General features: G+C 41.2%; 1 protein-coding gene across 2 annotated transcripts in view; it reads right to left on the bottom strand.

Moving 5' to 3' along the window:
- The window catches only part of Pik3cb (phosphatidylinositol-4,5-bisphosphate 3-kinase catalytic subunit beta), a 108,777-nt gene that overhangs the window by 12,585 nt on the left and 69,502 nt on the right, over window positions 1–26,690 (bottom strand). For both annotated transcript variants that reach the window (XM_057768284.1, XM_057768283.1), the window contains 11 exons: window positions 23,020–23,271; window positions 20,783–20,879; window positions 19,760–19,890; window positions 15,775–15,825; window positions 14,389–14,577; window positions 12,188–12,309; window positions 10,011–10,154; window positions 7,083–7,182; window positions 3,813–3,991; window positions 2,277–2,386; window positions 1,074–1,152 (listed from right to left, as the gene is read on the bottom strand). In XM_057768284.1, the coding sequence (XP_057624267.1) occupies window positions 1,074–1,152; window positions 2,277–2,386; window positions 3,813–3,991; window positions 7,083–7,182; window positions 10,011–10,154; window positions 12,188–12,309; window positions 14,389–14,577; window positions 15,775–15,825; window positions 19,760–19,890; window positions 20,783–20,879; window positions 23,020–23,271 (1,454 nt within the window). The remainder of the gene's footprint in view (window positions 1–1,073; window positions 1,153–2,276; window positions 2,387–3,812; window positions 3,992–7,082; window positions 7,183–10,010; window positions 10,155–12,187; window positions 12,310–14,388; window positions 14,578–15,774; window positions 15,826–19,759; window positions 19,891–20,782; window positions 20,880–23,019; window positions 23,272–26,690) is intronic.

Consider the following 26,690-nt stretch of genomic DNA (forward strand, 5'->3'; position numbering starts at 1 on the left):
GGGGACAAAGCTATTTTCAATAAAAGGGCAAAACACAGACATTACATAGCTACAGTACCATGAAAGGAAAAAAAAAACATCACATTAGATTGTTTTTACTTAATAGTACTGGAAAAGTATATTCCAGAAGGATCTAGAAACAAAGACTCTTCCTTTAAAATACAAACAAGGTGGCAGATAAGATTACTCGGTAGATGTAAGTGCTTGCTGCCAAACCTGAGGTTTGATTCCCCAGGATCCATAGAAGCCAAAACCTCAACTCTCAAAAGCTGTCTTCTGACTTCCACATGTGTCCCCGTGGTGTAATATGTGCACACACAAATGTTTAAAAACATAAAACACAAAGAAGGCAATTAGGTATTTTGAGTACCATCATATTTTGGCAAACAAAGGGTTACTGGACATGTCTTCCCATACTGCTTTCTCACTTTAATAGGGCAGTAAACGGATAGAAAGACATCAAAGCAGAGTCTTGACAGTCCTGGATTTGAAATGGGCACTACTTAATATTTTCTTTACCCTGTGTTTTAAAATCATTACTGTCCTGATTTTTCTCACATGCTAAAAAGAGAAACACAACCTTATGGAGCTGTGAGGTTTGCAAGAAATTATTTATATGAAGCTAACAAAGTGCCTTTGTTAGTCAGTAAACAGCAATGACCTCAAATCTTTTTACAAAAAAGTTCTGCAGGGTGCAAAGACACATGGCTGGAATCCCAGCACTTGGAACACTGAGGCAGGATAATGAATTCAAGTCCATCTTGCCTGTATAGCAAGTTCAATGCCACCCTGAGCTATATAATGGACCCTGTCTCAAAATGAAAGCCACCAAGCTTGAAACTGTAACCTGGCACTTGATTCTGGATGCTTGTTCCAATCATATTAAAGTCCAAATCCCTCCTCTGGAGTCTCAAGCACACGCAGTTTTAAGTATGATGAGACTCAAACAGAGCAATGATTGGGCGCACACTGTAAAAGGTCGTACTATTATTATGAACAATAATCAAAAGGGAAGGGAAGGCCTCAACAGGAGGAAAACACCACGAAATAAGCAGATGCACCAGAGTGCTCACCGAAGGTCCAAACCAGCCTCTTTCCAGAGTAGATCCATCAGGCGTAGCATCTGCAGCGTCAGCATGTCCTGCCGCAAATCTAAGGGAAATGCCTCTCAGTTAGATGCACTTGCCATCTTGTTCCCCCACTCGTTAACTCAACATTAGGCATTTAGTCGGATTTGCTAAACCCGTTACCAAGCACTGAAGTTTTCCCTCCAATTTTAATATTGCCCATATTCATTGTATCAAACAGGCTCAGTGATCAGCATTTCCCATATCCATGAGTGCTTCTAGTCTCAGCACTCATGAGATCGAAAATTTGAAGCCAGCTGCCACTATATAGTGAGATTTGGGGCCAAAACAATAACAAATAATAAAAGTTAAAGAGTACTTTCAGCCTGATATGGCGGTACACACTGTAATCCTAGTACTTGGAGGTGGGGAGTGTAGCAGAGTTCAAGGCCATTCTTGGCTACGTAATGAGTTCAGGGCCAACCTGGGTTATGTAAAGTTGTCTCTCCTCTCTCCCTGCTTCCCAAAGAGTACTTTTGAACAAAATAATTTCAAAGTAATAACAAAGTAATAAAATATAATCTACTGGAGTACAATATTTAGCAATACATCATGAGGGCTGGATATGCGGGCACATTCATGTGATTCCGCTCTGGGAAGGCTGAGTCAGGATCACAGGTTTGAGGTCAGTCTTTGCTACAGAGTGAAACACTATCTCAAGCAACATGAATCACTTTGAAGAAGTTCTACTAAGAAGTTGCAAGCACGTATAAATAAGTTATTTGTTGTGAATCCTTTAAGGATTCTGGTACAGAGATGTTATGCCCTCACGAGATGAAGACCTTAGAGCTAATCAGTTGTAGGGCTTCCTTGTGGCCATGGAGCTTACAAGCCATGACTGCCTTTGGCATTTCCTTATCACGTCTGGGTCATCAGCTTAATCCAAAAATGAGACTCTGGCAATGACACACAACAGGATGATGAATGTACAGAGATAGCCTTTACTTTTAAGTTTTTCATCGAAAGATTTAATATTTTTATTTTATATGACAAAATAGAAGGCTTATTAGTTAACTAATTAAACTGTAGAAGTGATTTCTCAGAAAGAAAGGAGCTAATGTCGTAAACACTGGTAGTGGCCTCTTGGCTGCTATCACACCAACACACACACACACCTTTCCAATATGCTGTGAAAATTCCAGGACTTACCATCACCATTCTTAAAGATCACTCCAACTGAGTCCTCTCCAAAACCTCTGCTGCTGTAGACCAGCCACAAGGGCTTCATCTTGGAATCCATGTATTTGCACTTTTCAACACTGAAATCAGCAAGGGGGAATCAACCACTTCAGTACAACAATGTGCATCAGGCATGCAAACCCCTCACCTATTTCTTTCAGAGTCTACACAAGTCAAAGTCAGAGAAATTTCTCTGGGTAGAAAAGGAACCCTGAGGTCAGTTCTGGCTGGCATATACTGATGCCAATGGATGAAGCAGAAACCTGGCACCTGACCTTTGATTACCTCCAACTGAAATTTCTCCTTGTTTTCTTATACTTCCTTAACTTTTTATGTTTGTTGAGTGAAAGATTAGAATACACTACTGCATTAAAATTAGGATTACAAAAAACTTCATTTTACAAGACATTTTTATTATGTGTGTATATTTACATGTACATTGCATAGTACAGAGGCTAGAATCTTACTTTTGTGTGTATATGTGCATAATACAGAGGCTAGAATCTTACTTATGTGTGTATATGCACATGTATGTGCACAGTATAGAGGCTAGAAGAGGATGTCGGGTCCCCTGGAGCTGGAGTTACACGCTATTGTAAGCCATCTGACATGAGTGATAGGAACCAAACCCTGGTCCTCTGCAAGAGCAGCAAGGGCTCTTAAATGTTGAGCCACATCTCAAGCCTGGATTTTTTTATTTCACAATGAGGATTCAATTCTGAATACTGCTGTTGACACAAATTATAACTTTCCACTTCTGTATGAATGAAAAGATGGGAAATAGTTTAGAGATTCATTTAAATCTTGTTTTAAAATAGGAAGTCAGTAAATGTGTCATGATTTCCAACATTTTGCTCATACAGGATTTGCAGTTCTTAAAAATGGATAATATGTCCAGGAATGGTGGCACATGCCTGTGTTACCCTCCCTCAGCAGGCAAGAGAATTATGTGTTCGAAGTCAGCCTGGGCTACACAAAGAGTTTAAAGCTAGCCTGGGCTAGCTTTGTAAGACCCTGCATCAAAACTAACTTAGGCTGGAGAGATGACTCAGTGGTTAAGAGCATATACTGCTCTTGGAGGGACCCAAGTTCAGTTCCTAGCACCCAAGTCAGGCAGGCAGCTTACAACAGCCTGTAACTCAAGCTCTAGGGGATTCAATGCCTCTGGCCACTGTGAACACTGAATTCGCCCCCACAATTAAAAATAATAAAATCGTTTTTTAAAGCTGGCTTATGTATGTTCCTCTACACATCTGAAATTATGTATAACTGAAAGAAATTAATTTACAATATTATTAATTCCTCAGATAAATCTAGCTAGTAGTTCCACAGCCTCATGAATATAAACACAGTCTCCGAAGACTCTTGAGATTTTCCTTCCCTAGTTACATTGGACGACCTTGGGCTAACAGCCAGTCCCACCAGTTTCCCGACATAGCGACTCAACTCTTCTGCACTGCTCTGTTCGTAGGCTCCTCACTGTGCAAAGCAGAGACGGCCACTTACTAGAGTTCTGAGAGGATGACACACGGATTCAGAGGCGACTGAAGGTCAGAGAGGGCCTCCCGGTAAGCATTCTGCTTTAAACAGGTGTGCATAGCCTCCTTTCCTTTAGCTCTGTTGAGCTTCACGGCATTCAATTTGATTAAGCTATTTAAAGTTTTTAACTTATTGAGTGCTTCAACCTGAAAAATAAGGTTCCCCATCCCGATAATTAATATATGGTTAAAAAATAATATATTATACACTCACATTTATCAGTAGCTCTAACCAAACACACATACACGATCCTTCATATAAGAATAATTTTACACACAGTACTTACTATCATTTACCGGTCAAGGTATCACTTTTAAGTCCTTTATCAAATGATATCTTATAAATTTGAGACAGTGAGCAGGCACAGACTGGGTATTTTCAGACAGATGTGAAGCTGTATTCAACTTTACAGTTTATCAAATAGGGAATCTGAAATATCTCTCAATCTGAACCACTCCAGCTGGTCTACGCAATGGCACGGGGTGCAGGTGGGGGCCATGTACAGATGTAACCTGCTGGTCCTGGTACTGAAACCTTACTGCCTACGCCCATGTCCTTGTTTTTCTGTTGTTGTTTTAGACAGAGCCTTTTATGTAGCTCAGGCTACTCAGCCTGTCTAGGGCTGGAATTAAAGATATGTGCTACCATGCCTGGCAAAACCTATCGTCATGTGCCTGGAATCTCCGTCTGCTGAGGCACAATAATCATAGCCAATCATAAACCAGAAGAAACATTTCATATGTCATTAAATCTAGAAACAACAAATAATAGCAAACACGTATAAAGAAAAACAAAATATACGAGGCAAACACAATACACACTGGTTTGAAATCCCATTATCAGGGAACTCATTTTGCATCATGTTTTCATTTTAAAACTTTGAACTTTGCTTCCATGCAAGAAAACCATTAAGACTATAAAAGGATGTGGATGTAGTTTCCTACATGTAGGAAAATAGCACGTAGTTTCCCAACAGAGAAGCTGAGGCCTTGCTCATAGAAAATTAAGATGGGTTTATGTAACTTGATGATAAAATCAAGATGGCTGGTGCTTGCCAAGTTAGTCATCTGTCAAAACCACAGACACTCCATTTTTCAGCAGACTCAGGGGCTCTACAAACACTGGTGACAAGGAAACCAGATGAAAAGTGGTCTATGAAACCAGAACTTTCTGAACTAGTACAAATTAGGATTTCTTCCATGTTGTAAAGTTGGTAACTGCTATGCCCCATTGATAATTGTGTTGATATTCATTTCTTGGAATAGTGTCTTAAAATATCGTAAGTCAAAAATACTTTTAAGTATTTCAACAATTGTCATTTAACAATTTTATAGTGATGGTGGGCTGGCACAATAGTTTAGAGGGTAAGAGTGCTTGCTGCAAAGTCTGGAGATCTGAGTTCAATTCCCAGGACTGCCTGAAGGAGAAAACAACTTCAACAAGCTATCCTCTGCCTTCCATATGCTGTGGTGTGGCAAGCCTGCACCCCACCCACCATGGAAAGGGCACAGAGTCTTTCTCTTAGAATTCATCAGTCATGGAAACAGTAAAGGCTGGGCCTGGTGGCACAAGTCTGTAATCACTTTCACTCAGGAGGTTAAAAAGTGAGGCTGCCTCAAAATAGAATTTTTGTTTTTAAATAGAAAAACAGGGTGGGTCAAGATGGAGACTAGGCCTGAAGAGATGGCTCGGTGTTTAAGAGTGTTTACAGAGAATTGGAGTTTAATTTTTATAACTCATAGTGGATGGCTTACAACCACCTTTAACTCCAGCTCTAGAGGATCTTATGCCACCTTCCAGCCTCTTTATCTGTATCTGTATCTGTATCTCTCTCTCTCTCTCTCTCTCTCTCTCTCTCTCTCTCTCTCTCTCTAAAAAGGGAAAAAAGGGGATGCGGCTACAACTTAGCAATAGAGTGTATGCCTATGACACAAGAAGAAGAGGGAAGGGGGACTGATTACATGTGCCTTGTTAGAAGGTGCACTAAATGTTCCAGAGAACAGAGATAATATGCAGTGTGATCTGAAACAAGGAGTGAGAAGAGAGTGGTCAGATAAGGTCAAACAGGCAGGAACCAAGTGGGACCTTGGGAGAAAACTTGCATTTTCAGTGTTATGAAAAATTACTGTAGGGATTTAAAGAGGAAAATAATATGATTGGAAATAAAGATCACTTATCAGATGCTTGCAGGGGAGGGAAGGTGCAAAGGGCAGGGCGGGAATTAAGGGTGAATGGAGGAAGGGGAAAAGGTAGTCACACAAGGATGGCCACCATGAACACTGAGTTCTGAATTGCAGGGATTAATGATATCATCTCATGTTGTGAATATATGTTAGCTATTACTAACACACAGTGGGCTTTCCAAAAGGTATAGCCATCTCCTAAAAGCCTATGGAAGCTTGTTTAGCAAGGCAAAAGAGCTAGGAATGGTAGCACATTCTTATAATCTCAGCATTTGGGGCAGCCTGGGTTTTATGTACATACTGGTGAATTATCAGGAGCATAAAAAGACAGCATACTTAAAGCAGTATAAACAGTATGATTCTTGGTAATTATTTAGTAACTTACAGTAATATCAACAATACCTCCTGACTGTAAGAGCATATCACAATTTTAGGCATCAGCATATAGCTCGAAACGGTAACAAGGATTCTGAATTACAGAAATCATGATCCCTGTGGGCTTACACCTCAATAATCTCAGTATGAAAAAACCAGTCAAAGACCGGCTCCCTTGTGTTCATCATGAAATATGTATAGAGCATTAAAATTTAAGGCATCCTATTAATATAGAAAATATGAGAAGCCTGGCTAATTGTGTTCCATTTGTTATTTATTTACGCTTTAATTCTAAGCTTGTTGAAAATTCCTTTCTTGACAGGTTTTTCTAAAACAAGTGCTGAAGGCTGGGAAGTAGCTCAGTGGTAGACTGCTTGTCTATCAAGCACAAAGCCTTGAGCCTAGTCCCTAGCAGAGTGTAAATTAAGACACAGCACCATGCGATGGCAGGGATTCCAGCACTCAAAAGTCTAGGACAGGGGGATCTCCTGGTCATGGTCTTCCTCAACTACATAGTGAGCTCGAGGCCAGCCTGGGCTTCATGAGACTCAATCCTTTCCCACATAGTACTGATCAGGTTAACTGACTGAACAGGCAATGAAATACGCGATCAGAGAAATCGCATTTGATAAACTCAATTGATCATTGTGCACGAAACTGAATAAACAGAAGCTCATACCTGCTTGGAAAGCACTTTCATGTGCCCTACGCTTCCTCGACAGTATGCTTCAAGGATGACCCCAAACTGGACAGACACGGCGGGAATATGCACTTCTGACCTGCAGAAAGGCAATATTCAGTTGGTTTATTTATCAAACACTTTAGACCATGGGGAGGGAACACTGCTTTCTTCTTTCTACCATGAGATACTCATCCCAAGCAGGTAGGGAGCTGCTCCCAAACACTTAATAGTAAGATGTCACACCCTGGTGTATTAAGGGTTAGGACTTAGACATTCTGAGTGTTTAGTAGTTAATTCAGTAATTCTGTTAATTCTAAAAACCAACATTTCCATGTTTTACTTAATCTGCCTTATGAAAGGAAAAAGAAATGTAACTTAGGAATTTAGAGAGAATTGGACAGAAAAAGAAGTCTATTTGGCTGGAGTCAGTAAGACTGATGCCACGATTAGCCGTTAGCCAGTTCTCTCCTCTCTTCCTGTTGTTGCTGCGTGTGCATGACAGGGGTTCAAGACACAGGGGACACATAGAGGTGAGAGGACAACCGTGATGACATCAGTGAGGCACAGCCATGGAGGTGGGGGGGCACGTGAATATCTAAGGACAACCGTGATGACATCAGTGGGGCACAGCCACAGGGGGCACACAGAGGTCAGAGGGCAATTGTGGCGAGTTGGTCTTCCTCCTTTACATGGGTTCTAGAGATTGAACTCAGGCCACCAAGCTTGCCCAGCAAAAACCAAGTTCATCTTGCTGGCTCTAGTGTAGTGAGGAGGCAAGCAGGCTTGCTTTTCGTCCCACCCGGCTTCTGGCCGCCTTGTAGCTTATTCCCCGAAATAACAACACACAAACTGTATTCATATAAACACTGCCTGGCCCATTATATCTAGCTTGTTCTTGGCTAACTCTCATATCTTGCTTAACCCATTTCTAATAATCTGTGTAGCACCACGAGGTTACCGGGAAAGATTCAGCATGTCTGACCTGGCGGCTGGCTCTGACCCAGAGAGGAGAGGCATGGCGTCTGCCTAACTTCCCTTCTTCCCAGCATTCTGTTCTGTCTACTCCACCCACCTATGTTCTGACCTATGTTCTGTCTACTCCACCCACCTATGTTCTGACCTATGAGGCCAAGCAGTTTCTTTATTAATTAACCAATAGAAAGAAGACCCACCTACATCATTTCCCCTTTTTCTGTTTAAACAAAAAGAAAGGCTTTAACATAGTAAAATTACATATAACAAAACAGTTATAAAGCAAGAATTACATTTCCAGGGTACCCAATGCCTGCTGTGGGATAATGCTTTTGTACACTGTAAAGATTTGTTACTCGTATTGGTTAAACAAAACATTGATTGGCCATAACCCAGGCACGAAGTATAGGTGGGGAGACCAGACTAAGAGAATTCTGGGAAGAGGAAAGGCAGAGATGCAGTCAGACATAGAGGAAGCAAGATAAGAATGCCTCACTGAGCAAAGGTATCAAGGCACGTAGCCAAACATAGATAAGAATTATAGGCTAATTTAAGTTATAAGAGATAATTAATAATAAGTCTTTGGAGGTTTTGCTTTCGTTTCCACAGGAAATGGGATATTGTGGATTCATTCTGGGTTAAGAAAAATAAGGTTTGATCAAGGAAGATCCCCCCCCAAAAAAACTCTGATAGGAGCAGATGGCCCAGATGATCCAACATTTCAGAGGACCTTTGCTGCAGTTTCTTCTGAGCTCTGCATCCAGAACAGCTTCAACACTGCAGGCTGAGATGATCAAGCCTAACTGGTACTCCAGTCAGGATTTGACCATAATCCTAAATTTTCTTTGGGTCTCCAGAAGATCATCAGCACCCCCAATCAGCAGGAAGTAGCCTAGAAAACTATGCCTACATCTCCCCACCCCAAAAAAGAATTATGGATGTTTGCCTTTGTTTAGAGTGTTGGTTACAAGTTGTTATGGATAATGGTCAGAGAAAAAGCTACACAAAGAAGATTAGATTCTGGACTTTTATTATGAAAAGAAAAAAGGGAAAATGCTATGGGATAATGCTCTTGTACACTGTAAAGATTAGTCATTCATATTGGTCTAATAAAATGCTGATTGGCCAAAAGCCCAGCAGGAAGTATATGTGGGGTGACCAGACTAGGAGAATTCTGGGAGAGGTAAGGCAGAGTCAGTCGCCAGCCAGACTGAAGCAAGATGAGAATGCCTCACTGAGAAAAGGTACCACACCACATGGCTAAACATTTAAGTGTAAGAGCTAGTTAATAGTAAGCCTAAGTAATAGGCCAAATAGTTTATAATTAACATAAGCTTCTGTGGGTTTTTTTTGGTGGGGGGACTGAAAGGCTGCAGAACCTTCCATCTACAAATGCCCTCTTCTGACCATACAAGTACCAGTCATACAACTATGCCTATACATTCAGGCAAAGCACCCATACACATAAAATAAAATTTAAAGGTATATATTATCCACAAATTTCTGAAAGGAATAAATAGAACAGCACATAGCTAACACATATTAAAACAATTAGTTCATTTTTAAGAAAGAGCTCATGAAGTTGGAAGGGAAAAGTGACTGAGGGACAGAGGAGGAATGGGGGGAGGGATGGAGTGGATTAGATCAAAACACATATTCAAGTATAAGAATTAAATATTTTAAACAGAAAAATAGTTTGCTAGAAAATATTACAATATATCAGTTATTGGTTTTAGTTAAAATCCAGAAAGGATCATGGGATAGTTTCCTGAATGACTTTCCCAAATGACAAAAGTAGAGTCTGGTATGAAAGAAGAAGACACCAAAGCAGAGCAAAGTTACAGGTGGAGCGGAGACCAAGAAGCCTCTGGCGGTCCCACTGAATGCCTTACATCACACTGGATCAGGTATTAAAGCACACCAGGTTCTCAGGCTGAAACATGAAAGACTCACCTAAGATGCCAAAACAGGAACTGCCCAATCCTTCGATTATCAAGTGCTCTTTCTAGCAGGAATCTAGAGAGGGCACAATCAAGAAAAGGCTCGTATTTCAAAACTTGCACCAACTGTAGAAGATACTGAGAGAGCTCTTCATCACTGAAAGAAACAAAGGGGAGAGAAACTCAGCCGCCAGTGACAGAAAAAGACCCTACCAAACCCATATGCTAACTGGTAACAACACTTGGGACTTCCGGGCCAGGCTAGTCCTATGTTTACACTCGCTGTACCACACTGGATGCTGACCAAAAGATGCAGATTTCAGATGCGGGGAGGGGATGAGCAGCATCAAAGAACAGATGCACGGAATATGTACATATACATACATATATATGTACAGTAGCTATGGAGCCAGTCCTGGAACTCACTCTGTAGACCAGGCTGGCCTCGAACTCACAGAGATCTGCCTATCTCTGCCTTCCGAGCGCTGGGATTAAAGATGTGGGCATCACTGCCTGGCACATGGAACATTCTTATCAAACTTCGTAAGTTGTTACAACTGATGATTTACAAGTATAGCCAGCCAGGAGTAACACCCCTGCCCTCAAATGGCTACTTGAACATAATTCTTTATTTCTATTGTACGTGAGACATGTATGTGTGGTGTGTGTGCCAGTGTTCATGTGGGAGTCAGAGGATAACATGGTGGAGCAAATTTTTTCGTTCTCCTTCTAAGTGGTTATTCAGGACATCAGGCTTCTACCAGTTTCACTTCCTGAGCTACTAACCCACAGGTCCCTGAGAACAACTCTGATCTCCCTAACACATTTTGTATTTAGTCAAACAAGTATTTTTAAAATGAAAGCCTTAATGATTTGTTTTTTTTTCTTTGCTATCATGTGGTTTTAAGTAATTCATTCCTCTATATCAGTAAACTAAAACCTTCATATCAAACAGATTGAAGGACAAGGAAATGAATGCACCTTTAGGCAGGGATTATAACGGCTACACTTCATAACACATTATTATTAAAGGACTGAATATACTCTGGTCAGTGGCCTCTGCCATCACAGGCAAGCGCAGCCATTCTGGAGGTCAGAATACCCAGCCCTCTCACTGTGCTTCCCAACAACTAGCTACAAAAATGGGTACCTGAGATGAAACTGGGGCCAAGTCACAGCATTAAATGAGAAACAGAACTCAGAGCACTAACATTCACCAGAGGGAGGGGTCAGAATTGGCCACATGGGGCAACATAATTATTTCAGTATCTCCCTCCAAAACTGAACACTTAACCTGGAGCACAAAGTGTTTTCGTCAGGCCTCCGGTGCAAACACAGGGAGACAAAGCAACTGGGGCTTCATTTTTAAAACTTCCTAAACATCAATCTTAATTGATCAATTAAATAATTATGATGATCCATGTCCACTCATAAAAACCAATAGCTAGTATTAAAAACAGAAGTATAAACCAGGTGGTGGTCATGCATGCCATTAATTTCAGCAGTCAGGAGGCAGAGGCAGGCAGAACTCTGAGTTTGAGGCCAGTCTGGGCTACAGAGAGAGTTCTGGGACAGACAGGGCTACACAGAGTCTCAGAAATCCAACCCCCATAATAAACTATAAAGAAAGAAAAAGAAGAAGAAAAAAAACTACAAACAAAAGCATAAAGATGGAAGGCTGCTTCTCAGACCACTTTAGAGAGTTTACATAGGTCCTTCTGCCCACCGAACTATGTAAGACAGATCAAAGCGAGGCCTTGGGCTACAATGAGTTCAAGGGCAGCCAGTGTCATCCTTTCTGAAAATAAACAAATACTCCTCCATTGCAAAACACTAACCCTTTTAATATGGGGCGAGTAGTAGACTACTGTGAAGGAAAGAGGCAACACTGTTATGGCTGCTCACTGTGGAAAAGCTGGCCTCTGGGGTGGGCCCGGGGCAGACATTAGTAAACTAAGGAAGGTTTCAGAACTCTCTTCTATAGTAAATGGGAAGCGAGGCTTACTGTACCTAAACTGTTTATGCAGGGCCAGCAGAGGGCACTACGGTAAGAGCTCATACGACCTGGCCACCATAGCTCAAACAAGCTTCCTTTGACCCTTACCTGTCCTGTGCAACATTCAAAGAGCCACCCTCTTTCTTTCCCACCCAGGTAATTATGTGCCCCAGGTTGGTCCCATAAAGAGATACCTCATCTGTCGCAGGCAGCCCACAGCATATTCCCGGACGTACTGATCTGGATAGTTGAAATCCAGGAGCTCCAGTGCTTCCCTGGGGGGCAGTTTGGGCCAAATCTGCAGGAGTGCCTGAAGCTGTTTAAAGTTAAAACTGGGTCAGAAGTTTGACAGACAAAAGTACTGTATCTTCCTGGCATACGGGAGACAGTGAGTCAAAAGAAGGAAACTTAACTACTGAATGCCTCAAACATCGTGGCAGAGGCAAACTAACAAAGTTGGTTTTGTTTCTGAAACATTCTATATACATATGTTTAAAAGGTTCCTATGTGCTTAATGAACAGAGTAAGACACTTCGGATGTAGATTCTACAACCATTAGCCATGACATAATTTAAGGACAAAGAAGAAGACAGAAACAATCAGGAAGCCTGTAAAGGTAAAGCTCACGTATAAACCTAAGCTAGGGCTCAATCTAGCGGACACTTAGACTAAGGAGGAGGTTAACAGCTCAAAATAAAATCACAAATGTTACTTTTAATCAATTTCCTTCCTTCCTTGCTTGTTTGCCTGATTGTTTGAGGCAGGGTTTCAGGTTTGTAGACCCTGGCTGTCCTGGAATTTCCCCTGTAGACCAGACTAGCCTAGAACTCAGAGACAGTCATCTCTGACTCCCAAGTGCTGGAATTAAAGGCACACACATGCACTATCAAGCCCTGCAAGTTTTAAATGAATTTTTAAAGAAATCGATTACTTTACAGAATCTTTTATTAATCAGAACACATCTGAGTTCTTCAAATCAGAATAAATATAAGTAATTCATGAGAACTAAATAATGGCTACTTTCTTTTTCATGGATAATAAATCTTATTCACAAATGCTAACTGGACATCAGACAACCAAGACTCCTGGGCAAGAGCTGGACCTACACGTGGAAGATGTATAATTGTGGCTACACCTGGGTCTTCTGGAGAGGACTCTGAGCTGCCTCTGCCATCTCTCTGCGGAATGCAGAGCCTTCCTCCAGTGGGTATGATACATTTACAGGGCACAGTCTCATGGGGACAGACATTTGGGAAGAAAGCTGATTCAGAGGGAGAGTAGGGAAAAGAGTTTGATTTCTGGCCCTTGCAAAGCTCAGTGCTTAGCAAGTCTTTCTCTTTGGTATTCGCTATCTCTCGCTGGGTGTTCTTGAGTATCCTGTACCCATGACAGCAATTTACTGGGTAGGATCAGTACTAGAGAGCTCTGTCTCTTAAACTGCAGTGGTGAAAGGATGCCCTTGAGCTGGCTGCTTATCTCAAAAGCAACTCAGCTAGGCATGGTGGTGCATGGCTTTACCCAACACTCGGAGGCACAGACAGGTGAATATCTGTGAGTTTGAGGCTGGGGTGTGGACGTTCTAGGCCGGCCAGGGCTACATAGTAAGACAATAAAACCACTTGAGGTCCTATGATGAAACTGGTAGAAGGTACCCAGGGCTGACTACACCCCCTTTGATAGACGGCTCTTAAACTACTATTGTAATTGTTGTTAACACTGGGCATAATCACCCCACCAGATTCCAGGATCCCTGAAGTCTTCAAAGTTTCTGGACGGTACGTAGAATAAGTAAGCATTTAAAACCTCAAAAATAGCTCCTGCAGGGAATCACCCAACAAGCTCGGTATTATGGTGCACATTTACAATCCCAGCACTTAAGGGCTGAGACAGGAGGATTGAAAGTTTGAGAGTGGCCACAGTTACGAAATGAGAATCTATCTTTAAAAAGCTGGGAGGCAGTGGTGCATGCCTTTAATTCCAACACTCAAGAGGCATAGGAACGTAGATTCAGAGTTTGAGGTCAGCCTGGTGACAGAGTGAGTTCCAGGACAGCCAGGGCTACACACAAAAACCTGTCTCAAAAAAGCAAAGCAAAGCAAAGCAAAACAAAACCAAAAAAAAAAAAAAAAAAAAAAAAACCAAAAAACAAAAAGTAAAGAAAATAGAAAATTTATCCAACAAATGGAAATCTCCTGTGTAAAGACACTTCACACAAAATCAACAAGTATATGAATGTACACACACACACACACACAGAGCTGAAGAAAGGGTTTTTTGTTGTTGTTGTTGTTTTGGGTTTTTTTTTTGTTCTATGGGGGAAGGTAAGTGAGGGGAGCGTGGAAAGGAAGGGATGTGGAGGTAAAAAAAGTGGAGGGAGGGAAGGATTGTCTGTTACCTGAGCAACATCTTCAAGTTTATTCCACTTGATTGACAGGAGTAGTTTTGGCAGTGACTGTGGGAAATTTTCTCGGCAGTCTTGCCGTAGAGTCCAAATAAGATCCATTTCATTCTCACATAGCTGAGACAGGGGGTCCCTGTCCAAGATTTCTTTCAGTACAGCAAGGAATTTTTTTCCACCACGACTCTTGAGGAAGTAAAATAGTCATTATTTAACTATGCAAACCACAGGCAACCATTCAGCAAATTTATATGCAATGAGTTTATAATTTTGAGCTTTATAAACTAAAGCAAAAACTGAAATTCTGTACAGAGATTAAAATGGATCCTTTTAAAAAGTTTGCATTGCTCAATATTAACTTTATGAGCCACATTATAAAAAAGGTTCTCCTTTTTTGTTTTAAAAACCAAGAGCAAACACTAGATGGCACTATTGCTTTTAGGTTAAATTCATCTTATTTACTATAGCTTATTGTATAAATTTACTTTTATTTGAATGGAATTTCTTCTTTAAGCCCTTCTCTCCTGTGCATGAGCGCACACACGCTCAGGGGCCACAGTACGGGTCCTGAGGATCTAACTTAGATTGTTAGACTTTTATCCACTGAGACATTTCACCATTTGTGATTTCTACCAGCCCTCTTCCCTAATCTACCCCAAACACAAGATAACCCAAACATATAAGGAGTGAAATAAAAGTACTAAATAGAGAACTTCTTGCTTGTGCCTTGGCTTAAAGGCATAAAAATTACTATACAGCAGGAACCCTGTGATCATAAAACAAAACAACATTCTATGTCTTAGAATGCCAACTCAGTGCTAGAGCCCTGGCCCAGCGTGCTCAGGCCTCTGATCCGACACAACAAAAATGAAGAAGTTGAATTTCACAGTGATGGTGTAAACACAGCATTGAGGAGGTCTTGGCAGAAGGATTCAAAGTGCAAGTCAACTAAGCTGATCCTGATCAAACAGCAACAACAACAAATACCTGCCACATGTGGATTGCACAGCTGCAATTCCAGCACTTAGGAGGCAGAGGCGGGAGATTCAAGGCATCTTCAGCTACACACAGAGTCTGACGCCAACGTGTCTAAAATTGGGGATGGAGTGTCAATATGAATCTCCCAGGAAACCCTTCAGTGAGAGAAGGAAGGCATGAGGAGGGGACAGTGCAGCATCCACTGTGGGCCACTAACCATGAACTTGTGCAGAATAGGGTTTACCATTCACATGCAAGTCAGCAAAAACTGAGCTACATTTTGCCGGCACTGAATGTGAGACTGCTTTTGAGTTATGTCTCCCATACATTCATTACAGTGGATGAGGTCAGTCCCTCATTCTGCACACATTCTGTAGAAAGGACCAAATGAAGCTTGATACTTACTGACACATTAGCACTGTCACCGCTGGCAATCTCAGCTGCCTTCTCAATGATCTGTTTTAAAATAATAATAATAAAAGTTAAATTTTGGCTCTGATATTTGTAAAATTTTAAATATTAATAACTATTCTGCATGTGGATGACTAGAGATGCACACACTTGGCACTTCTAGCCTCTATAAATGTGAAAAAATTTTAAAAATAAGACAACAGAAACCCAGTGTTTCCCGAAGTGCTTCAAACCCTTGATAATGAGAAAGAACGGTGTCACTAAAGAGACTCTGGCCCTCTCTGACTATAAACAAGAGTTACTAAGGTAGCAGCTGCAGAGATGGCTCAGTGGCTAAGAGTACTTGCTATTAACTTGGATTTGGTTCCCAGCACCCACATGGTGGCTCACAGTCATCTGTAACCACAGTTTCTCTTTTGGCTTCCCTGGGGACTGCAGGCCTACGGTATACAAAAATATGTGTGTAGGCAAATACTCTACACATAAAATAAAAACAATCTAAAACAATTTTTAAAACAGTTACTAAGGTAGAATAGGTAAGCCTTATCATTATATTTGGTTTTTCAAAATCAATAGCTATCAAGGGGTGAGGTGTATATAGGTCAAGTCATGCATAAGGTCCCAAACAACAGCAAAAGTCTCACAATCCACTGAGGAGGAGTGGTGGTGCATGCCTCTGCTCTGCATCAGGATGCTGAGGCAGGGGGATAGCAAGTCTGAGCCCAGTCCAGGATACACAGTAGGGATGTGCTGGGATGAAAAGGGGACGGAAATAAACAAAACACAGGCACTAAAGAGAAAGGCTAGGCTTGCTGGAGGTATAGCTCAGTGATGGAGCGTTTCCTAACGTCTGGGTTTGGTCCCCAGCACTGCCATTGCAAATAATGCAGCAGTAAAGGACAAACAGCCTACAGGCCGCAAGCCCAGAGAACCGAGACAACAAAGAGGACCCTAAGAGAGACAGACATGGATCTGCTTAAGAAGGAGAAAAAGACAAGATCACCTGACTAAACTGGGAATGTGGAGGGCAGCCGGGAGGGTGGAAGGGGAGAGGAGAGGAAGGAAGAGGAGTAGGAAAAAACGAATAGCTCAATAAAAACAATAAGAAATAATGTAGTAGTAATGACATAGTAGAAATCAAGAAGTATTTCTCAGTTCCCTCAGTTTATACGGAGGGCGCATATTCTCGAAAAGATTGGAACTGACTGACTCCAGGAAAGGAGAGAATCAGAAGTTCCATGTTGTTACGGAGCTCTAGAGTCCTAAGTAGGTGACCTATGATATCATGTGTTAAATGTGGTGGCTTGCAGCCTGTCTGTTCCAAATGGTGTTTTCTAAGGTCAGGTAAGAGTATAGTCACTAAAATTAAGCAAGAGTCATAAACTGACTTGTACAAGAGACAGGTGATGCCAGTGGCAGACTAAGTAACAACATAGCACTGGGAGATTTGTCTTTTACATCCGTTAACTATTTAGTGAGCATCATAAACAATTCACTGAGGCAGAAGGGCAGATCAAGGTCTGCCAGGCAACTTCGCAAGACCTTGGTGCAAAAGAAATTTTAAATGGAGGCCAGGCAGAAATACCTGGCGAGGCCCGGACTCTGCAGTGGAGGACTTGCCCAGCACGCAGGAGGCCCAAGGATCTACCCCTTATCCCAGGGAAAAAGAACCAAAAAACCAAACCAAAACAGAACCTCTCCATGTACTTAGCAGGCTGAGGCATGGGAACTGAGATGATTACTTAAGAATGAAAGTAGCAATAGTGAAACTACTCATTTGAAGAAATCTGACTTCTCTAAAATTAGATAAATGCAAAAATATTTGCATAGCATGCTAGGCTTGAAACATGCCTTAAGAAGCATCTAAGTTGATGCCCAATAGACTGCAACAGGTCAATGAACACACACAGTCACCAGATGAGATTATGGGATACAGCACATGGAGCAGTGGCTTATGGACCGTGACTTCCTATCTAAGGAAATCTACAGATACCACAGAAACGTAAGATGAATCAAAATGTAGTTTTCCCCCTACTCAGTATGTATTAAAATGAAAAGTTCTTAACATACTCAGCGGTTGTCTTAAGAAGCACAACTTTTAATTTCGCTTTAAATTACCAATCAGAACAGTATTTTAATCTTATTTTTAAATTCATTTACTTTACAATGCTGGCCCTTGAACCTGGGACTCTGCACATGCTTGCAAGCAACTCTACCACTGAGCTGTGTCCACAGCTTTTTTTTTGCTCATGTTTTAGAGAAAAAGTCACTTTATATGTAACCCAGGTTGATTTGCAATCCCCCTGCCTCAGTGTCACCACTGCTGGATTATAGGCATGAGGCACCATGCTGGGCAGAAAAACCAAAGACCTTGTAACGATAATCTGGCTCTTGGGTGGATACAATTAACTTAAAGTACAAATGAAGAAAGCAACATTGAATTACATAATTAAATTTGCATAATACTCTAAAATCCATCTCTGGGATTGAGTATATAGCTCGAAGTATATAGTCTGAGTTAAGCTTAGCATGTGTGAGGTGCTAAGGTCCAGTATCATCAGCACCTCCCCAACAGTTCCAACACATACAGGTCTCCTATACACTTCTGGTAGTGCTCTGTATTAAAACGGAGTTTGTGAGTGGATTTATGTAGATACTATTTAGTACTTTAAAAGTAGCTTTTAGCCGGGTGGTGGTGGCGCACGCCTTTAATCCCAGCACTCGGGAGGCAGAGGCAGGTGGATCTCTGGGAGTTCGAGACCAGCCTGGTCTACAAGAGCTAGTTCCAGGACAGGCTCCAAAACCACAGAGAAACCCTGTCTCGAAAAACCAAAAAAAAAAAAAAAAAAAAAAAAAAAAAGTAGCTTTTCCTCATTTGGATCAAGAAATTTCTGGTGTATGTTTTGGGGATTTGCCAAAGATTTCTATATTAAAATCAATACCAATCATACTTAAAAGAGTAATTTCAAACTTGATAATCAAAACATATTAGAGGGGGTTGGAGAGGTGGCTCAGTGATTAGGAGCATTTGTTGCTCTTCCAGAGGACCCAAGTTCAGTTGCCAGCACCCATATGGTGGCTCACAACAGTCTGTATGCCAGTTTCAGGGAATCTGATGTCCTCTTCTGACTTCCTTGAGCATCAAACACACACAAAATGTACATTCATATGTAAAAGCAAAATACTCATACGCATAAAACAAAAAACAAATAAAATCAAAAGAACATTATAGAGGGCTGGGGGTGCTACTCAGTGGTTAAGGACTTGCCCCAAAGACCTGGATTCAACTTCCAGTAGGGGGTGGGAGAGAGAAAGTGCAGGAGAGCTCAGTTTTTTTTTTGTTTGTTTTTTTATGTTTCAGTTCTGTTTTCAGCCACCAATAAACAGTCTCATTTAAGAAACAGTATACTAAGGACATAATTTAAAATAGGAACCCTTCTACAGAGTCTCCTAAAGTCATTCCCAGGCATGGCACCTTATACCTGTAGCCCTGACTCTTTGAAGGCGGAGACAAGAAGACTGTGGTGAATTCAGAGCCAAGTGTGAACTACACAGTGAGCTCGAGCTCACGCTGGCTAGAGTGAGACACTGTTTTCAAAGTCCTGATGACATTAACATTCAGCATGAACCATCTCTTCTTTCATTGTATCTTTTCTCTCTGAATCAATATGACAGGCGTGTTTCACAGAACACGTTACATAGAGTTCTATGTGAATACACCTAAGAGACTCTTTAAATCAGAAAAGAAGTCAGAACAATTCAACCCCTCTTTATAAACACAGCCCCTGAACTCCAGAGACACCATGTTTCACTTGGTCAGATATAAGCCAGCACCAACTACTACACTGCATAGTCTTCAACTGGATCAGTGTCAACATACGGAGAGTTTTGAAAGACTGGACACATTGAGCTTGGACCGAACATTTATATCCAGAAATAATCAATTCCTTCATCGATGGTGGACTTTCAGTTAGCTTACCTTATCGAAGGGAGGGTAATAATAAGGCTGCTTTTTATTATCTGGGAACTTAATATGCAAGGCAGTTGCATTTTCAGCATATGGGTTCATCTGCACAGTGCCCATGGGATTTAGCATCTCTTCCAGCTCATCTAAAACATGCAAATAATTTGAATTTGTAAGAAAAAAATTTTTGAAACTTTAAAAAACAAAAGTCTGGTCGGGTGGTGGAGGCGTACACCTTTAATCCCAACATTTGAGAGACAGAGGTAGGTGAATCTGTCAGGTCAAGGCCAGCCTGATCTACTGAGTGAGTTCCAAAACAGTCAGGGCTACACAGAAAAAAACCTGTCTCGAAAAAAAAAAATAATAATAAAACTAAAATAAAATACAGTTATTAAACAAACAAAAACAATAATGAAAGTCTAGAACTGATTTTCTTTCAAGAAAATGTCCTAAATGTTGTGTCACCTAAGAAAGGTGAGCAAGTTGAATCAGGAGGCCTTTAGGCATATTTGAAGGACTTCATTTACCTTGACCATCAAGCTAAATTTACCTGGGAAACACATCCTTTCACTGTTTGCTAACTGTGCAGGGTGCTCATTCACCAGGACAACTCTGAGCAATTAAACTGTTAGAGAAGACACTGTTACCTTGGAGGTTTCCATAAACACAGACAAAAATGAAATGTTTAAAATAAGAACGCATTGAAATAAAAAAAATACACACTCATGAACTTGTCTGTAGCAAAATACTCATTTTACGTCAATTAGAATAAATAACAGATGGAAATGGGTGTGCCTTTAAAACAAGGGATTCAGAAGGCAGATGGATCTCTGTGAGTTCAAGCCCAGCCTGGTCTACAGAGTGAGTTTCAGGTCAGTCACAAAGAGACACTGTCTCAAATACAAAACAAAACAACAAAAAAGAATAACAAAGACAATTTCTTTACTGAAACACAACAACAGCAGTAAATCAAAGAAACCCCCGAGTCATGCACAGTGAAGTGCTAGCTGCTCTCCAGCACTAGGAACATAACCTTACCAGGAAAGGACGACCAGCTGTGCAGTATGACGTCTCCAGATCTCAGCTGTCCTTTGAAGTCAAAAACCATCGTATTTACCCACGCTACAGGATAATGCTGTTGAAAAAAGTATCATTACATAAATAAACCAGAATGGACTTCAAGGTGTGACAATGCTCATGAAATTTCTGAAGTTCTAGGTAATTTCCAATTCATGCAAAATGAAAAGAAGACATAGATGAGCACAATTTCAATTATCTTTACAACTATCAGGAAAAATTCTACAGGCCAATTAATATACCACAATAAAACAATATGCCCACAAAACAGAAAATTTTGTTTCAAATTTTGAAAGTGAAAAAGAGTTTTTAGATGATGAACGCAGTGTGGGCGTACAGCAGGTCTTAGCATGGGAGAAAGCTGTGCCTCTGGAGAGTGCAGGAATTACTTACACTGTTAAAAGGGAGGCTGGTGGCAGACTCACACCTGCAATCCCAGCTCAGGAGGCTGAGGAAGGAGGACTCCTGTTAGCGTGGGGCCACCCTGGGATACAAAGCAAGCTACAGACCAGTTTGGTTTACAGAATGAGAACCTGCTTTTTTGTTGTTGTTGCTGTTTGCTTTTTAAAAGCTAGGCATAGTGGTACATGCCTTTAGACCCAGCAAAGCTACCTACAAGACCCTGTCTGGAGAACAACAAAGGTGGCAGTACAGGGTTAGAACTTTCATGAGGCCAGCCTAGTTTAGTGTGTGTGTGTGTGTGTGTGTGTGTGTGTGTGTGTGTGTACATATATTTCTTTTCAAACCTTGGAGAAGAATTCTATTATCAAGATAGGAAAGCCCACATAGGAACTAGACCCTCTATGACATTTGAGACATTAAAATTTATTTTCAGAAGAATGTATCATAATAAGCAGAGGGAGTGCTTATATTCCCATCTGTAGTGTTCTGTTATATACCAGGCTGGTCTTACACGCTGTGCAAACAAAGTTCAAGGTTATTCTCAACTAGTAGTCTAGTAGACTACCCAGAGATCCAGACAGTTTCAGGCTAGTCTGGGCTGTGAGAAACTCTATCTAGAGAGAGTAAGGCAGGAGAGACTTTGGTGGGGGTGGGAAACCACATTTGACTAATAACATGAAATAGAAAGGCTAGGACTATGGGTCAGTGGTAAACTCGAGCACACAGAAAGCCCTGGTTCAATCATCAGAGCTGGAAAGTTGCTGGTTCTGAGACTACTCAGGTGCACACACTTTCACTCAATAGGCAGAGGCAAGGGGGTTGAGAGTTCAAGGACAACCTAGGTGACACAGTGACTTTCAGAGCAGTCAGAACTATACAAAAGACCCCATCTTTAAAACATTTATGTATCCATGCCTCTGAATGTATGTGTGTGCGCAGGTAGAGATACAGAAGATGACCATTTGACATCAGGGCTAACATCCTTTAGCTAGGATTTCAAAATTCAAGAGATTCTGAAAATTAAATTTGTTTATACTAAGGTGATAACAAATCAGGAGCAGAGATTGCCTAACACTAGAAAAAAGGATTGATTTTTCACATGGAGCACAAATATTCTTATTTCATTCCAAAACTGATGTCCAATCAGGCATTTGTGTCTTAAACTCACATCAAGTGTGCTGAATGAGGTGCAATCTATGATTTTTTTCAAAAACAAACAAACAAAAAAAATCTCAATTTTCAAATATATATACTTGACATTTTAGTTTAGGTACTACGGACTAGCTGTTTTTTTGTTTTTTTTTTTTGGTTTTTCGAGACAGGGTTTCTCTGTGGTTTTTTGGAGCCTGTCCTGGAACTAGCTCTTGTAGACCAGGCTGGTCTCGAACTCACAGAGATCCGCCTGCCTCTGCCTCCCGAGTGCTGGGATTAAAGGCGTGCGCCACCACCGCCCGGCGGGACTAGCTGTTTTTAAGTGTTGCCACTTCCCAGGTTGAGCGACCGCTACCGGATAGTTCTATCATGCAGAGGCTGGGGCAGGAGTGTTACACTGAGTGCAGGGTGGGCTGAGCCACAGGGTGAGTGTTGGGCCTCCTAGATTTTCTGCTTCTAATATAGGACAACTGGATCATGAAATTGCCTCAAATTTGAGAAAAGACATGAACACGGAACTTTATCATCTTCTTAAAATTAGTTCTTAGGGTTCAAGTCACACGAAATAATTTAACTCCTTTTAATTATTTCAGAGCCTTAAAACATCCTATTATATAAACAATTTTCTGAAATTATATCATTACCATTTTCCCAGCTTTCCTGATGGTCTGATATTTAGAGGGATTAATAGTTTTTGTTGATTTTTTCGTTTTTACTTTATCCAAAACAGCATAAACAGCAAAACATAATCGAGCCATTCTTGGTAAGTCACAAATATTAATATCAAATTCCAGTGGTTCATTCCAAATATGGTCATTTTTTCCTGATATCTCCGAGCTTACAACAGTTTTACACAGGAGCTCAGTTCCATGAAAAAGACCAGCTCTGACATGAACCTGTGATGGGAGACAAAAACAGTCAGGAATGTTGCACAACCAAAGAGCCCCTCTCAAGGACAACAAGACCTGCAAAGCAGAGCAGCAACATTAGACACCTGTATACAGATGTCGGCGAGCACTCGCGACACGATGGTGGGTTAATCCAGTGTTCCGTTAGTAAATAGAGTAGCTACAACATCAAACACTGGTCAAAACACCAGTGGTCTCTACGGAGGAATGGGGCTAGAGAAACTAAGACAGTAAGAATGATATTTTACATATAGAGGAGGCAGAAGCATGAAGAGAAGAATTTCAAGGTCAGCCTCAGCTACATAGTAAGTTTTGAGACCAGCGTGGACTACATGAGACCCTATCTCAGAAAAAAAAAATAAACAAAAGTAAAAATTATATGAATTTGTCATTATTTGTCAATGGACAGTTAAAGACAGTCTAGTCACCCCCATACATCCCTGGTCTTTCTGAAGATCCACATGCAGGACAATGCAGAGCACATGTAAAATGTCTAATAGATTTACTCACTTGTGCTAGGATGCAGCTTAGGTGGCAGAGCATTTGCCTAGCATGCACAAAGCCTCTGTTCTGATTCCCAGCACTGCATATAAATTAATCTTCTCTAATTATCCTTCATTCCTGTACATTTAGTTGTACCTTGACAAGGCATATAGGAACTGCTTGCCAATTCAACAAGAAATGCCACGGAAAATAAAGTGAAATAAAAAAATGAAAATGAATTAACTTCATTCAGTCACTTGTAGATATATGTGCATGTATATGCTCACATGTGTGTGCAAACAGAGGAAGAGGGCTGCATTGGACATCTTCCTCTTTCCCTTTCTGTTGTACTTTTAAAGGCAGGTTCTCTCAGAGAAGCTGGACCTTATTAATTCAGCATGACTGGCTGGCCAGTGAACTCCAGGGATCCACCTCAGAAGAGAGATTGGACTCTCCTTTGAGGAGCCTGTATTCAGTATTTGAGCACCTGCCTTTCTTCTGAGTACCTCTTCCTCCAAACCCTCATGCTAAAGCCCAGATCTTTAATAAAACATCCAACTTAGCTGGGCAGTGGTGGCACACACCTTTAATCCCAGCTCTTGGGAGGCAGAAGAAGGTGGATCTGAGTTTGAGGCCAGCCTGGTCTACAGAGCAAGTTCCAGGACAGCCAGGGCTAAACAGAGAAACCCTATTTCAAATAAACCAGAAGCAAACCAAAACAAAATCTCCTACTTAAAAAAAAAGGAGAGAGTGGGGACCTTGGTTTGAGGGAGAGCACAATGGCCTAGAATGAACTAGAAACTAGTCCCAAACTCTCCGACCTTTGGCCTCTTTGGACCTCCACAGAGAAGCATTCAGTTAACTGCCATCCTGGAGACTTCAGGCCCTTGTTTCTTGAGGAAGCAGAAAAGGGGCTGGAGAGATGGCTCAACAGTTAAGAACGCTGACTGCTCTTCCAGAGGACCAGGGTTCAAAACCTAGCACCCACATGGCAGCTCATAACTGTCTGTAACTACAGTTCCAGGGGACGTGGCACCCTTACACAGGCAAAACACCAATGCACATAAAAATAAATGCATATTTAAATAATAAAAAAAAAGGAGAGAGCAAAAGTAGAAATAAAAACTTGAGATGCACTTGAGATGTGGAGGCAGGAAGAGAGAGAGAGCTCAAAGCCAGCCTGTACTACATGAGACCCTTATCTCCACACTGCCCAATAGTTAGGATTTTCCTATCATTCAGGAAATGACGTGGGCTTTAGAAGCTGTGCCAGAGACCAAATGTTAATTTGTCACATCACAATCTGTCAAGAGGCTGTTTTGCTCTGACTTAGAAGAGGAAAACTACCCAGGCATGTGGCGATGTTGGCAATGGCTGTATTAAATGTGCAAAGTCACCACGCATGGTATTTAGTGTCCCAGACACTAAAGGAGGGAGAGCTTTGATGTTTTCTACTTACATATATTTCAATTTATTAGGGGTGCTGAAACCCACATGAAAATCACATCACAAAAGTTAGGAGGTTGTGATGAATGACTAATATACGTAATGCAGAGGATGCCTGTATCATGTCTGGGTACAGGCAGTTTCTTGATTCCACATGCTTATATCCTTTGCCAACATGAAAACGCTTCCTGTATTACTTTCTTGAATGTTTTTTCTGAGCTGTAACCTTTTCTTCTCCTTCTGAAATCCAGAGAACAAGGCTGCTAGACCTTCTGGGATTGCCTCACAACCCCTGAAACACATACTATTCTGCCCAACATTCTGTTTTACTCTGTGGTGCAAAATCTATTGATTAATCTTTAAGTTCATTAACATTTTCCTTAATACCATTTTGCAACAGCATTTTCTTAGTTCATATAAAATCTAATATACTGCACTCTTTAGGTTTGGTTTTGAGGTTTTGAGACAGAGCTTCCTATATCCCAGGCTGGTCTATAGTTCAACTTACTATGTAGTAGAAGATGACCCGATTTTCATGCCTCTACCTGCAAAGTGTTAGGATTATTGACAAGAGCCACCATGCCTCGCTTAGCTTCTATTTCTTGATTCAGATTTTTGTTTATTTTGGAGACAGGTCAGGCTATATAGGCCAGGCTGGTCTGGAATATTCCCCTGCCTCTGCTTCCTGAGTAATGCGATCACAAAAGTGTGTCATCATACAACTCTAGCTTATTTCTTCTTTTACATATTCTGTTTAGAATCTGTGTTTGCCCTTGGTTGCAGGGGCTTATTTATAACAACTTTCTAATGTCTCTTTGATACTTGAATCACCTTAGCATTGCATCTGATGACTGTCACTGTCCATACAACTTGGAATTTTCTTGGGACTTTCCATTCCAGGTGCAGGAATAAAATGTTGGATTGTGTGCACATCCAAGGCAGAGCCCTGCCTTTTTATCTGAGGCATTCAAAAGAGCCATCGCTGTCAGGTACAATGTCAATGCTCACCAGGCCTTCAGTGCTTCTGTAGGGCTACTTCAAGCATGTGCGTGCGTGCAAACACACACACACACACACAAGCCAGTCTGAGACTGAAGACTCAGACCCTTATATGCACAGCCAAGGAATAAGCTGAACAGAATATGAAACTTAACCATGCTTTTCAAGCTTCTCTCTCCCTGCAATCTTCCATGTACTTTCCTTTTTGTAACCTGAGTATCTTCTTTATACAACCAGAAGGTTGGAGTTTTATTCATGTGTATTTCCTGCAAGCCATGCTAAGCATTTTCTGTTCAAAAGAAATTGGGAGAAAAGCCCCTGCTGATGTACCATATTCTTCAGATTACAGCACCTCTAATGGAGAAGAAACTTCAGCTCTTGAGATTTAGGATTCTGCCCATCCTTGAAGCTGTCTATGCTACTGCTGCTACCACAGCACAGGAGCTGGCCAGAGCTCAGTGGGTAAAAGTGCTTCCCAC

The sequence above is a fragment of the Chionomys nivalis genome, chromosome 4, assembly GCF_950005125.1.
Source record: "Chionomys nivalis chromosome 4, mChiNiv1.1, whole genome shotgun sequence".
Lineage (NCBI taxonomy): Eukaryota > Metazoa > Chordata > Mammalia > Rodentia > Cricetidae > Chionomys > Chionomys nivalis.